Genomic DNA, 15,421 nt, shown 5'->3' with positions numbered 1-15,421 from the left:
TTTATTAAACAATACGTAAGATACGGGTACTTAGACCCAGGCGTTTCAACGTGTTACATCCATGGCCGTGAGGTCAGCACTTAATATTTGAAATGTGAACGTTTATGCTCGTATGAACGTACGGGCTGTAAATGGAGAAAGTTCCACAGCCAGGAACAAGGCGCTCCATGGTTTCGGGGTTTGCGCAGCAGAACATGCGCCGCATCGCGCGCAGCGGCGACGCCCCCGAACACGACCGGGCCGGTGAGGTCACGTGGCGCATGCGCAGAGCGCCTCAGCGGTGAGCATATGGAGAGTAGTGCTGCTGTGTCTGCGTTACACTCACACTACACAACTACTACTACACACCACTGCCACACACCATGGGGAAGAAGCAGAAGAAAGGCCCCGAGGACAGGTATGATGCGACACTTATGACGTCACTTTTAACCTCCTGCGTGACGTCATTAGCGCAAACGCCGACCCCCCCCCCCCCCCCCGTTAGCCTTGAAACCGTTGTGTTTGGGCTAGCCCTGTGTGTGTGTGTGTGGGGCTAACGGCTAAGCTAACCCAGCATGAGTTTTCATGTTGTGTGTGTGTGTGTGTGTGTGTGTGTGTGTGTGTGTGTGTGTGTGTGTGTGTGTGTGTGTGTGTGTGTGTGTGTGTGTGTGTGTGTGTGTGTGTGTGTGTTCATTCTCTCTCTGACTGTGTGTGTGTGTGTGTGTGTGTGTGTGTGTGTGTGTGTGTGTGTGTGTGTGTGTGTGTTCATTTTCTCTCTCTCTCTCTCTCTCTGACTTGTGTGTGTGTGTGTGTGTGTGTGTGTGTGTGTGTGTGTGTGTGTGTGTGTGTGTGTGTGTCTGTCTCTCTCTCTCTCTCTCTGACTGTGTGTGTGTGTGTGTGTGTGTGTGTGTGTGTGTGTGTTCATTCTCTCTCTCTCTCTCTCTCTCTGACTGTGTGTGTGTGTGTGTGTGTGTGTGTGTGTGTGTGTGTGTGTGTGTGTGTTCATTCTCTCTCTCTCTCTCTCTCTGACTGTGTGTGTGTGTGTGTGTGTGTGTGTGTGTGTGTGTGTGTGTGTGTGTGTGTGTGTGTGTTGAAATACCCTCCTAAATATCATATCATAAACCCTTATAATGTAATATAATACTCATAAGTGACTACAGACTACATGTTTAAACGTCATGTACACATAGCAGTCATTCACTGGTTAATGACTGACACCTACAACATGTTTACATTAAAACGTCATAAAGATGATTATATGTGACAGTCTGAATACACTGTGTCCATCATGGGTCCTGACAGGTCACTGTGTATTAACTGCCTGATGAAAAAGAACATCTTATAATAAATGATCTATTCCAGTGTCTATCTGGGTTCATAATGACTCATCTTTATGATAAATACATGTTAACGCAGTGGTTCTCAAACTTTTTCATGTCAAGGACCCCCAAATTGACACTTATTAGCCCGCGGACCCCCATTTCAAAAGATATGCCAGGGACCCCCATAAGAGAAGATTTTTCACTGCCAGCTACCAGTGATTCTCAACCATTTTAATTTCAAGAGGACCCCCCAGTTTGACATGCATTAGGGCTACGGACCCCCATTTAATGGCATTTCTATCCTTGGGTCCCCAATTTATATTGTAAAATCTATGTTAATGTAACTCTGAGAGTGTACAAATGGAACCAAATGGACCCTAACGGGTCCATTTGGTTCCATTTGTACACTCTCAGAGTTACAGACCCACATAGGGTCCATTTGGTTCCTAACTATCCATCATTTAGCTGGGGACCCCCTGGAACCCCCTCAGGTACCCCTGGGGGTCCCCGGACCCCACTTTGAGAATCAATGTGTTAATGTACACACACACACACACACACACACACACACACACACACACACACACACAGTCAGTTGAACAGTCAGTCATTGACTCAAAATACGCGTGGTGGTGAGCTTGTAGATCTGCTATTTTTTGGGGGGGCAAAGAGATTTGGTGTAGAGGGAAAAAACTTAGCCTAGAAGAGGCCAGGTTGAAGCTAGCTAGGATGGCATGCTAACGTGTTAGCTTAGCATGTCATGTCATGTCAGGACACTGTGTGTGTGTGTGTGTGTGTGTGTGTGTGTGTGTGTGTGTGTGTGTGTGTGTGTGTGTGTGTGTGTGTGTGTGTGTGTGTGTGTGTGTGTGTGTGTTACAGTTAAACTGAACACATGTTAGGACAGTTACCCACAACTGGAGATAAGACTGTTGGAGTGGAGGCTTGGAAACAAGCTAATGGCACTGTGTGTGTGTGTGTGTGTGTGTGTGTGTGTGTGTTATTATTCACTGTTGTGTCGTTACTTTGAATTATCCTTATTTTTCATATCATATTTATTATTATTATGTATTTATTTGTGTTTTTGAATGATATTCCTAGATGCCAGCTGACATGTACACGCTAGAGTATGACAGCACAGCTGAATGAATGAGTTGACCTGACCTGGCCCTGAATGCAACCTCATCCATTTCTATTGTACTGAGAGAGAGAGGGAGGGAGAGAGAATGAGAGGGAGAGGGGAAATAGTGAGAGACAGACAGACAGACAGACAGACAGTCAGAGAGTGAAATGGGGGAGAGAGAGAACGAGAGAGACACATTGAGAGTGATAGAAAATGGGGGGAGAGTGACAAAGATTGATTGATTTAGATTGATTGATGTACTTTATTTAGTAAGACATGAGAACATCAGTACATGCAGGTTAAGACTTTGACAGGGGCCATTTTCGAATTGCAGCTCAACAAAGGGACGGGGCTCTTTAGGGCAGTTTTGAAAGTGAGTAGGGTTTTACTCCTTTACTCCTTTTGGTAGGGCATTCCACATTTGTGTTGCATAGCATGAGAACGAGTTCATTCCCTTTGTCGAGACAAATCTGGGTTGAACATGATTCGTGGAGCTGCCTCTGGTGTTATGATCGTGGACTTCATTAACGTTTTGAAGTATTTTGACAAATACAGGGGGATCCCAATGTTGTGGCGTATCTTGAAGACCAGGCCCATAGCAAGTTGCTGTACTCTGTCCTCAACCCTGAGCCATCCAACCCCAGCAAAATGAGCAGGGGTTAGATGGGTTGTGTGGTTGAGGCCAAGAAGTAGCCTTGTAATGGTGTGTGTGTGTGTGTGTGTGTGTGTGTGTGTGTGTGTGTGTGTGTGTGTGTGTGTGTGTGTGTGTGTGTGTGTGTGTGTGTGTGTGTGTGTGTGTGTGTGTGTGTGTGTGTGTGTGTGTGTGTGTGTGTGTGTGTGTGTGTGTGGGGTCACTGGGGTCAGTTGATACTCATACCTGCTCCTAACGTTTAGGATGGAACTAAAAGCAGAGGACTTTAATGTCACCTACAGTATGTGTTAAATATATATGTAACACTTACCCCAATGACAGCTTAAAGGGCACTGCACTGTTTTTTCACACACAGAGAGAGAAAGAGAGAGAGAGGGGCCTTTTCTTGGAGGTTTAGCCTTTTCATCAGCTGTATTGTTTGTGTCATTAGCTTTTAAGTTGTGTTTTTATCCTCCGTGGTTATCCTAGTCTCGCGTAGCCAGACAGACTTTTCCACAATCTCCGAATGCTATATTATAGATCAGTGGTTCTCAAACTTTTTCATGTCAAGGACCCCCAAATAGACGCTTATTACCCCACGGACCCCCATTTGAAAAGATAAGCCAGGGACCCCCATAAGAGAAGGTTTTTAAGGCTCTCTAGCAGTGATTCTCAACCATTTTAATTTCAAGGACCCCCTGTTTGACATGCATTAGGCTACGGAGCCCCATTTAATGGCATTTATATCTCTGGGACCCCAATTCATATTGTAAAATCAATGTTAATGTAACTCTGAGAGTGTACAAATGGAACCAAATGGACCCGTTACGGTCCATTTGGTTCCATTTGTACACTCTCAGAGTTACGGAACCATAAGGGTCCATTTGGTTCCTGTCCATCATTTAGCTGGGGACCCCCTGGAACCCCCTCAAGTACCCCTAGGGGTCCCCGGACCCCACTTTGAGAACCAATGTTATAGAGTCTGGAACTACAACTCCCAAAATCCGAGAGAGGAAGCTGGCACTTCCACATTTCTGCTAAGCAGCAAGCTAAATATACTTAGATGATTTGTATTTATATCCTCCTATAATTTGACAAACCTCTGTCAGTAGTGCGTGGTGTCATGGTGAAGCTGCCTGGTTCTCCTCAGTGGCTGGACTCTGGAGCAAGTGCTCTGAATTCACACACAGCCATTGACCATTATTACCAACTGAACATAACTGTGAAGCCCGTTTCTCCATTTCATCCAATCTCAGCTGTTTGTTAGCGTTTGAAAAAAAAAAAAACGGGAGATCAAACTGCGCATGGGTCTAATCCACACACCCACTCTGTTAGTGTTGGTGCCGCCTGCCTCTCACACACACACACACACACACACACACACACACACACACACACACACACACACACACACACACACACACACACACACACACACACACACACACACACACACACACACACACACACACACACACACACACACACACACACACAGAGACAACGTGCTTAAACGTAAAGGACTTTCATTTACGCGCGCGTGGGGTGGCGCGACAGGGACGCGCGACAGGACGTGCAATAACCCCACGTTTGCAACTACTTTCGCCTGCACACTTCACCGGGTATGGTCTAGTTAGGATAGATTTGCGTGACTGTAAAGACTAAACGCTTTATATTCTAATCATGATCAGAGCTTCCGAGTCCCAGACTGTGTGACCGGAAACATTTGAACATTGTGGGAGGTCAACAGTCTGGCCACGCGAGACTACCGTTATCCTGGTTTTCATAGGGAGGGTTCCCCTTTAGGCTAGTGCAGGGGTCTTCAACGTTTTCAGGCCAAGGGCCCCTTAGCTGAGAGAGAGATGAAGCAGGGACCCCCCTCTATATTGTTTAAAATTGTGTTTCAGATTCAACTTTTTTTGTTTACTTGGTCTGCTCTTTTTTTTCCCCTCTACACCAAACACCTCTTTGCCAAAAATAGCCGATCTACAAGCTCGTAGAAGCTTGTAGATCGGCTATTTTTGGCTAAAGTTCTCCTCAGAAAAGAGATGCTAGGGTTCAAGTGGTTAAGGTAAAAAAAGAATCATATCGCACAAAGATTTGGCGGACCCCCTGTAGTAACTCAGAGGACCCCCTAGGGGTCCCGGACCCCCTGTTGAAGACCCCTGGTTATGGTTATTTTCCAGGGCGGAGGGCGATTACACACCATTACCTTGTTGTTGTGTAAAGCACTCTGTATTCTGTAACCTGGTTTGGAAACGCGTTGTACAAATACATTCATTATCAGAGAGAGAGAGAGTCCCCCCAGGTTGTGGGGTCTCATATTATATGAGTGTTAAATATTCAGAGAGAGATAGAGGAGGTTAAATTACACATGGACTGCATTCTAGAGAAAAAACAGCCTCTAAGTGTCTGACGTTTCATATTCATAAGAGTTGTCAGTGAGTTTTAACCCATTCAGACCTGGGACGCATCTGTGTCACTTTTTGATTTGAGCTGAAAAAGCATTATTTTACACTTTGGGCTATTCAAAAATAGCAGATCTACAAGCTCATAGCGCGGCACCGAGTGCCGCGCTATGAGCTTGTATATCTGCTATTTTTGAAAAATCGAGAAAATGTGTGCAAACTAATATATTTATATTCTTTTAAAGCGAACATTTTTAACTCAAATCTTTGCTACTGGGGGGTCCCTGGAACAAGATATTTTGAGATGGGGGTCGGCGGCCAAATACATATCATTTTGGGGGTCCTTGACATGAAAAGCATCACTGATATAGAAACATACGTTTTTCAGAAAACTGTTGGGATTTATAGGAGACATTTGTAGAATCGGCTTCAGGTCTTTAACTTAATACACCTCATTTTGATTTATTATTATGAATGTTTCAATGTTTTATTATTGCGCCTTTTTTTTTAACCTGTGTCTCTGTGACTCTGTTGTGTTTATAACCTAACTCTGTCTGTCTCTGTCTGTCTGTCTGTCTGTCTGTCTGTCTGTCTGTCTGTCTGTCTGTCTGTCTGTCTGTCTGTCTGTCTGTCTGTGTCTCTGTCTCTGTCTCTGTCTCTCTGTCTCTCTGTCTGTGTCTGTCTCTGTCTGTCTGTCTCTGTCTGTCTGTCTCTGTCTCTGTGTCTGTGTCTGTCTCTGTCTCTGTCTCTGTCTCTGTGTCTGTCTGTCTGTGTCTCTGTCTGTCTGTCTGTCTGTGTGATGTGATCATGACGTATCAGTGGGATTTCATATGGGAATAATTATGACGATCATTCAAAAAATAATTGTGATTATCTCAAATAATCAGACTTTGCAGACCCTGGGTAGGGCAACCTGGCCTGGCGGAGGAGCACACTGTCTCGTTTTGTTGTGGTTCTGTCTGGCTTAGAATCGATCGTGCCTAGAGTTCACACACCGGACAGACGCACATAATCAGATCATTTTAACCCATGGAGACCTGAAGCCGATTCTACATGTCTCCTACATCTCAACAGTATTCTGAAAAACGTATGTTTCTATATCAGCGGTGCTCAATCTTTTTCATGTCAAGGACCCCCAAAATGATATGTATTTGGCCGCGGACCCCCATCAAAATATTTTGTTCCAGGGACCCCCCCAGAAGCAAGGATTTGAGTTAAAAATGTTCGCTTTAAAAATATATATTCAAAGATTTTCACACATTTTCACGATTTTTCAAAAATAGCAGATCTACAAGCTCGTAGCGCGGCACTCGGTGCCGCGCTACGAGCTTGTACATCTGCTATTTTTGAATAGCCCAAAGTGTAAAATAATGCTTTTTAGCTCAAATCTAAAAATGACACAGTTCCAGGTCTTAATGGGTTAATCGAGGTAGACGCACGTTTGTTTTCAGTCATGTTGTTTTTTTTATCTAAAAAAGATAAGGCTTTTCTGCCTTTATTCATACTGTAGTACACAGTGGAGATGGACAGGAAACAGGGAGAGAGAAACGGGGAGTGACATTCAGCAAGGTATTAAGTCAGGATTGGGATTCGAGCCTGTGATGCGCATTAGAGCCTATGGGCCTTATTTTTGCCGGTGCCTTACCGCATTGTCCCTAAACTTCTTTGCCGTTTTTTTTTAAACTATTTTTAAAAACATTTTCGAATGGTTCAAATAGCCGATCTACAAGCTCACAGCGTGTCGATGTTGGTGTCGGCTAGTTGAATTATTTGAAAATGTTTTTAAAAATGGCAAATAAGTTCAGCACCTGGACCGCTTATTAACGTAGAATATGTTATAACTCGTTGGATGAGACGAGATAAAACGTATACCAAGGGTTCCCAAACGTTTCAGGCCGCGACCCCCCCCCCCCCCCCCCCCCCCAAAATAATCATATTTGAGCTCGGGGCCCCCCCAAGCACTTGGAATTGTAGGCGTTACATTTAGTTTGACTCGTTTCTACAGATAAATATTGTGGAAAATAGCCGATCTACAAGCTCACAACGGCGTTGTGAGCTTGTAGATCGGCTATCTTCCCAATTCTTGCCTCTTCCTTGCATAATAATTTGACAATTTGGCCAATTTTGTATTAACTGAAGACTGCTGTTTTCTGCCAGAGATTTTTCATTGAAATTAAAAAAGTACTCAGGAGCCGAGATACAGAATTTTTAAGTTTTGAGTTAACAAGGAAGTGGATGGGAGTCTAAATCTTCGAAAAATCATATCTCCTTGGTCTTTGGGTCAAAAAAAAAAAAAAAAAAAAAAAAAAAATGTTTTCAATTTTTTTAATTTTTCAATAGAACGCATTTATGCGATCTTGGCGGCCAAGTGCGCTATTTAATAGATCGCATTTATGCGTGATTGGCAGGAATTGAGTTAAAAGGGTCTTAGTTAAAAGTCATTAAATTGTCACTATACATTTGCAGAATAGATACCCTGTATACAAACAATGTTGCACATTAAGCTAGTCCCAACTCCGAGCCCCAGTTTGGGAACCACCTTCACTGCCCTAAGGATTGTCTGCTCCTTCCCAGGTCACCCATGTCATCATAATGACATGTCATTATGATCCAGTGTGTTACAGTCAGGACTAGGAGGCTCTGTAGGAACGCTCTGGTTTTTGTGGGAAGCATGCAGCTGTGCTTCCCTCCAGTCTGACACGCAGGACTGACTGAGAGATAAACCTGTGTGGAGTCCAGGAGAGAAGTTAAAGCCTCACTATGTTACTATCCGTGTGAGGACCTAATGTCCCCACAACTATATGAGAAACATACATTTTGAGAACCATTTTCCTGATCCTCATCAATAAAATATTTATAGAGATACATTTACAATTAGAAAAAAAAAGATTCAGATTGTGGTTAGGAGGATTAAGCATTTATAGAGGTTAGGTACCAAACAATAGCAGATCTAACTTGTAGATCTGCTATTTTTTGGCTTCATACTTAGCTTCATACTAAAAAAAATGTAATTCATAAATGCTGCCCTGACATGTTGATGTCCTCACAAGGGTAGTAATAAACAACATGCTGTGCACGAGGGCTGTCAGAGCAAATTTCTTTATTTGAATATAATTTGAAAATGATTTATTTGTATTACTTTCGAAAGCTAATATTGTCATTCGAATGTAGTTTAAAAAAAAACTGTGTTCCCTGTACCGTTGTACACCGAAGCAAAAACAGGCACTAGGCAGGAACGCACAGACATAAAGCGGTGATAGGTCACAGACGAGAGAGACCCTATATATATATATATTACTCTCCTCTTATCAAAAAAAACTAAATTAAAGCCATAACCTTTAACTAATATAGTTGGTTTCACTATTTAGTTTAGCCTGTTTATTATAGCATTTGTATGTGTGCGCGTGGGTGTGTTAATTCATTTACGACTATAAGTTATTTTATGTAATTATATAAAAAATATTCAAATATTTTTAAAATATTAAAATAACAAAGCATTGAAATTCAAATGGTATTCTAGAGGAGAGCTGTGCTCATACCTTACAGTAAGGCTTACACTCTAGTTGCATCAGCAGATGTAACAGGTATTGGTTGCACTGACATGATGATGATGTGGTTTAACCCATTAAGACCTGGAACCGTGTCATTTTTAGATTTGAGCTAAAAAGCATTATTTTACACTTTGGGCTATTCAAAAATAGCAGATCTACAAGCTCGTAGCGCGGCACCGAGTGCCGCGCTACGAGCTTGTAGATCTGCTATTTTTTTTAAATCGTGAAAATGTGTGCAAATCTTTGAAATATATATATATTTTAAAGCTAACTTTTTAAACTCAAATCTTTGTTTCTTGGGGGGGGGGGGGGGTCCCTGGAACAAAATATTTTGATGGGGGTCCGCGGCCAGATACATATAATTTTGGGGGTCCTTGACATGAAAAAGATTGAGCACCACTGATATAGAAACGTTTTTCAGAAAACTGTTGAGACGTGTAGAATCGGCTTCAGGTCTCAATGGGTTAAAGGTCAGGTGTGTTAATGTGTCGTGGTGCGTATCATCAGACACAAACACACAGAAACAAGTCTTTCATATAGTTTGTAAAAGAAAAAGATAAGGATAAGAACTTAGTGTTTTACCTGTACTTGTGTTGAGACAATAAATGGGGCTGTCACTGTCACCATTAAAAATGTAAGCTGACGATTAATTGTTACTCAAATAATTGCGATTAACGATTTAACTCTTAAACTGCCAGGGCTTTTCAAAAATAGTACTCAAACCGCCAACAGTTTACATGGTAAAACATGTATATTTCTCTGTTTATTTTTTAACGTTGAAGTGAATGGAGCAGCAACTTTTTGGAAAAAATAAAGAGTTATTTTAGAAATGTTTTTATTTTGTTTTTAAAAATAAAAACATCGCAACGCATTGTGAGCTTGTAGATCTGCTATTTTCAAAAGATTTTTTATACATTTTGAGTGCTTTTTACTTTTGGTACTTTAAGTACATTTTGAATTCCCGACGTATACTTGTAACGGAGTAAATCTACATTTCAGTATTGATACTTTTACTCGAGTAAGAAATGTGAGTACTTTTTCCGCCACCGGTGATTACGCGGTTTGATTGATTGAATACTTTATTAGACAGAATAAAGGTACAGTCATACATTTAGGTTAAAAGCTGTTCAAAGTGGTCAGTTTCTGAATTTGTTGTATTAGTAATTTTACTCCTGCAGTTTAAGTTGAACTTGAATGGAGTTTAGTTGGAAATGTCCAAAGATCTGTGTGTGTGTGTGTGTGTGTGTGTGTGTGTGTGTGTGTGTGTGTGTGTGTGTGTGTGTGTGTGTGTGTGTGTGTGTGTGTGTGTGTGTGTGTGTGTGTGTGTGTGTGTGTGTGTGTGTGTGTGTGTGTGTGTGTGTGTGTGTGTGTGTGTGTGTGTGTGTGTGTGTGTGTGTGTGTGTGTGTGTGTGTCATGGGGATGTGAGGCGAATTCTGGGTTCACACACATGACTTTACGTGCACGCGTGTGTGCGTGCATGCGTGGCTGTACAGTATTTGCTAGAACGGGGGGTCTTCAACGTTTTCAGGCCAAGGACCCCCTAGCTGAGAGAGAGATGAAGCAGGGACCCCCTCTATATTCTATAACATTGTGTTTCAGATTCAACTTTTTTTGTTTACTTGGTCTGCTCTTTTTTTCCCCTCTACGCCTAACACCTCTTTGCCAAAAATAGCCGATCTACAAGCTCACAACGCCTCGCAGCGCGAGGCGTTGTGAGCTTGTAGATCTGCTATTTTTGGCTAAAGTTCTCCTCAGAAAAGGGAGTTATGGTAAAAAAAAAATAATCATATCACACAAAGATTTGGCGGACCCCCTGTAGTCACTCTGAGGACACCCTAGGGGTCCCGGACCCCCTGTTGAAGACCCCTGTGCTAGAACGTGGTGCGTACTCCACGCTCATGTAAGTTGTGCTGATGCAACTAGTGTGCAAGTTCAGGGATCTGAGGAGAGAGAGAGAGAGAGAGAGAGAGAGAGAGAGAGAGAGAGAGCGAGAGAGCCTACCTCTCATTCTGTTCACCTCAACCCTGGCCTGAACTTGACTTCTACTATGATAGAGTCTAGTTCAAGTTGAATTAGAGTTTTAATTAGATCTTTTGTCAGAGTTCATAGTTTTGGGCATGACTTCTTCAGCAGCAGTGTGTATTTATCTCTCCATCCATGTGCTGCTTCAGGTGAATACTTGACTGTTTCTATGTTGTTTTCATTGTTTTCACAGATTGTGTATATTTAATAATGTTATCATGGTCAGGTCTCACTCAGACAGCATGTTTTCTGTGTTACAGTTTCTACTCCCACATTTTGTTGATTTTTTAGTGACAATTATTTGGAGAATGTTTTTAAAGTAAAGATGTTTGTGTGCTCAAGTCAGAAATCAGTTAGATGTTGTTGTGCACTTGAACTTGTGGATGTTCTGAATTTGATCTCAAAGGTCAAGCTTGTAGCAGCTTGTAGATCTGCTACTTTTGTTGCTTCTGTGTGACGCTGTAGTATGATCAAGTAGGACGATGTCTTTCTATGTAAGTGGTTCAATTAGAGTTTAAAAAATTGCTTTAAAAAGCGCTATGAGCTTGTAGATCTGCACTCTTTGTTGAATGCCTTCCCAGTCTTAACTCATTCGATGCCATGCTCATTTTTGAATTTTGGCTCTGAGTGCCACAGCCAAAATTCATTGTAAAAAAAAAAGTGCTTAGGAAGCGAGATACAGCCTTTTTAAGTAATAGGTTAAACAAGGAGTGGAGTTCTGAACATGTTTTTCCCCAAAAAAAAAATTTGATTTTTTTTTTTCATGATGTCTTTGACGCCTTCTGGCACTCAGGGCGTCAGGCCACATGACATCTTTGACTTCTTTTGGCACGCAATGAGTTGATGGCGTAAGAGTCCCATTTATTGTGCCGTATCATATCTATAGGCCTGGATATGGGGTAAAATACTTACTTTTGAGTGTCTTTTGTGTGTGTGTCTCAGTGCCAAAGAGGACGGCGTGGACATTGATGCTTTAGCTGCAGAGATCGAGGGGGCCGGAGCGGCAAAGGAACAGACCAAAGGCAAGAAGAAGAAGAAGGGAGGAGCTAAGAAGGACGACTATGAGTGAGTCTTCATCAAAACTTCACCAAATATTTTAAGTCTTAAAACAAATGAGGCAAATAAAAGTCTTATATTTGGTAGACCTTGCACCTTTTTGTACCTCTTGCTTTTGTATCTTTGTTCTGTTTATCCTTTTATTAAATCTAACAACGCTTCCAAAAAGCCTCAACTTTGAGGTAAAAAAACATCGCACATGTTTTTGAAGTTTCCAAAAAGCACGACGCTGCCATGGAAAACAATTCAATAACATCATTAAACTCTCTCCTCACTGGCCTGCCGGCATGTGCACTTAACTCACTGAGTGCCAGGATTGCCAGAATTATTTCAGAATTGATTCTGAAAAGTGCCACAGTTTTTTTTCACAGAAAACAAAAAGTGCTTAGGAAGCGAGATACAACCTTTTTCAGTTCTAAGTTAAACAAGGAGTGGATGGAGCTGCACATCTTCAGATGATGATATCTTGGGTTCTGAACATGTTTAAAAAAAAAATATATATATATGCTAATTTTTCAAAAACACGTGAAACACGTTAATGGCACCCAGCGCCATAGCGGTAAAAACACGTTAATGGCACTCAATGAGTTAAACCTCTCCAAAATGACCCAGAATGCCACACGGCACGCTTGGTCTTCACAACCAGCCAAAATGTTTCACATGTCTCCCCCTCTTTCTCCGCCCCCTCCATTGGCTCCCAGTAACTGCCCTCACAGAGTACAAAACACTGACGCTGGCCTGCAAAGCAACCAGAGGTATGACACGTACCCCATGATCCAACCCTACAACCCCTCCCTGCTCTCTCAGATCAGCTCACACAGGGAAGCTGTCAGAACCTTCTCTATAAAACACCCTGGACAACGCTCCACACGTCCTAGACTCTTCTCCCTTCTCTAAAACACCCTGAACAACGCTCCACACGTCCTAGACTCTTCTCTCTTCTCTAAAACACCCTGGACAACGCTCCACACGTCCTAGACTCTTCTCCCTTCTCTAAAACACCCTGAACAACGCTCCACACGTCCCAGACTCTTCTCTCTTCTCTAAAACACCCTGGACAACGCTCCACACGTCCCAGACTCTTCTCCCTTCTCTAAAACACCCTGGACAACGCTCCACACGTCCCAGACTCTTCTCCCTTCTCTAAAACACCCTGGACAACGCTCCACACGTCCCAGACTCTTCTCCCTTCTCTAAAACACCCTGGACAACGCTCCACACGTCCCAGACTCTTCTCCCTTCTCTAAAACACCCTGGACAACGCTCCACACGTCCCAGACTCTTCTCCCTTCTCTAAAACACCCTGGACAACGCTCCACACGTCCTAGACTCTTCTCCCTTCCCTAAAACACCCTGGACAACGCTCCACACGTCCCAGACTCTTCTCCCTTCTCTAAAACACCCTGGACAACGCTCCACACGTCCTAGACTCTTCTCCCTTCTCTAAAACACCCTGGACAACGCTCCACACGTCCTAGACTCTTCTCCCTTCCCTAAAACACCCTGGACAACGCTCCACACGTCCTAGACTCTTCTCCCTTCTCTAAAACACTCTGGACAACGCTCCACACGTCCTAGACTCTTCTCCCTTCCCTAAAACACCCTGGACAACGCTCCACACGTCCTAGACTCTTCTCCCTTCTCTAAAACACTCTGGACAACGCTCCACACGTCCCAGACTCTTCTCTCTTCTCTAAAACACCCTGGACAACGCTCCACACGTCCCAGACTCTTCTCCCTTCTCTAAAACACCCTGGACAACGCTCCACACGTCCTAGACTCTTCTCTCTTCTCTAAAACACCCTGGACAACACTCCACACGTCCTAGAATCTTCTCTCTTCTCTAAAACACCCTGGACAACGCTCCACACGTCCTAGACTCTTCTCCCTTCTCTAAAACACCCAGGACAACGCTCCACACGTCCTAGACTCTTCTCTCTTCTCTAAAACACCCAGGACAACGCTCCACACGTCCTAGACTCTTCTCTCTTCTCTAAAACACCCTGGACAACACTCCACACGTCCTAGAATCTTCTCTCTTCTCTAAAACACCCTGGACAACGCTCCACACGTCCTAGACTCTTCTCCCTTCTCTAAAACACCCAGGACAACGCTCCACACGTCCTAGACTCTTCTCTCTTCTCTAAAACACCCAGGACAACGCTCCACACGTCCTAGACTCTTCTCTCTTCTCTAAAACACCCAGGACAACGCTCCACACGTCCTAGACTCTTCTCTCTTCTCTAAAACACCCTGGACAACACTCCACACGTCCTAGAATCTTCTCTCTTCTCTAAAACACCCAGGACAACGCTCCACACGTCCTAGACTCTTCTCCCTTCCCTAAAACACTCTGGACAACGCTCCACACGTCCTAGACTCTTCTCCCTTCTCTAAAACACCCAGGACAACGCTCCACACGTCCTAGACTCTTCTCCCTTCCCTAAAACACTCTGGACAACGCTCCACACGTCCTAGACTCTTCTCTCTTCTCTAAAACACCCAGGACAACGCTCCACACGTCCTAGACTCTTCTCTCTTCTCTAAAACACCCTGGACAACACTCCACACGTCCTAGAATCTTCTCTCTTCTCTAAAACACCCAGGACAACGCTCCACACGTCCTAGACTCTTCTCCCTTCCCTAAAACACTCTGGACAACGCTCCACACGTCCTAGACTCTTCTCCCTTCCCTAAAACACCCAGGACAACGCTCCACACGTCCTAGACTCTTCTCCCTTCCCTAAAACACCCAGGACAACGCTCCACACGTCCTAGACTCTTCTCTCTTCTCTAAAACACCCTGGACAACGCTCCACACGTCCTAGACTCTTCTCTCTTCTCTAAAACACCCAGGACAACGCTCCACACGTCCTAGACTCTTCTCTCTTCTCTAAAACACCCTGGACAACACTCCACACGTCCTAGAATCTTCTCTCTTCTCTAAAACACCCTGGACAACGCTCCACACGTCCTAGACTCTTCTCCCTTCTCTAAAACACCCAGGACAACGCTCCACACGTCCTAGACTCTTCTCTCTTCTCTAAAACACCCAGGACAACGCTCCACACGTCCTAGACTCTTCTCTCTTCTCTAAAACACCCAGGACAACGCTCCACACGTCCTAGACTCTTCTCTCTTCTCTAAAACACCCTGGACAACACTCCACACGTCCTAGAATCTTCTCTCTTCTCTAAAACACCCAGGACAACGCTCCACACGTCCTAGACTCTTCTCCCTTCCCTAAAACACTCTGGACAACGCTCCACACGTCCTAGACTCTTCTCCCTTCTCTAAAACACCCAGGACAACGCTCCACACGTCCTAGACT

General features: G+C 43.7%; 1 protein-coding gene across 1 annotated transcript in view; it reads left to right on the top strand.

Moving 5' to 3' along the window:
• The first annotated feature begins 282 nt into the window (after positions 1 to 282).
• Positions 283 to 15,421, top strand: part of eif5b (eukaryotic translation initiation factor 5B) — a 43,166-nt gene continuing 28,027 nt past the window's right edge. The window contains exons 1-2 of the mRNA XM_084051648.1: positions 283 to 397; positions 11,977 to 12,099. Of these exons, the coding sequence (XP_083907774.1) occupies positions 363 to 397; positions 11,977 to 12,099 (158 nt within the window). The 5' untranslated portion in view covers positions 283 to 362. The remainder of the gene's footprint in view (positions 398 to 11,976; positions 12,100 to 15,421) is intronic.

This window comes from Gymnoscopelus microlampas, assembly GCF_963454915.1.
Source record: "Gymnoscopelus microlampas genome assembly, chromosome: 24".
NCBI lineage: Eukaryota > Metazoa > Chordata > Actinopteri > Myctophiformes > Myctophidae > Gymnoscopelus > Gymnoscopelus microlampas.
Note: the sequence above shows the minus strand (reverse complement) of the source record. Positions and strands in the feature narration are given on the sequence as shown.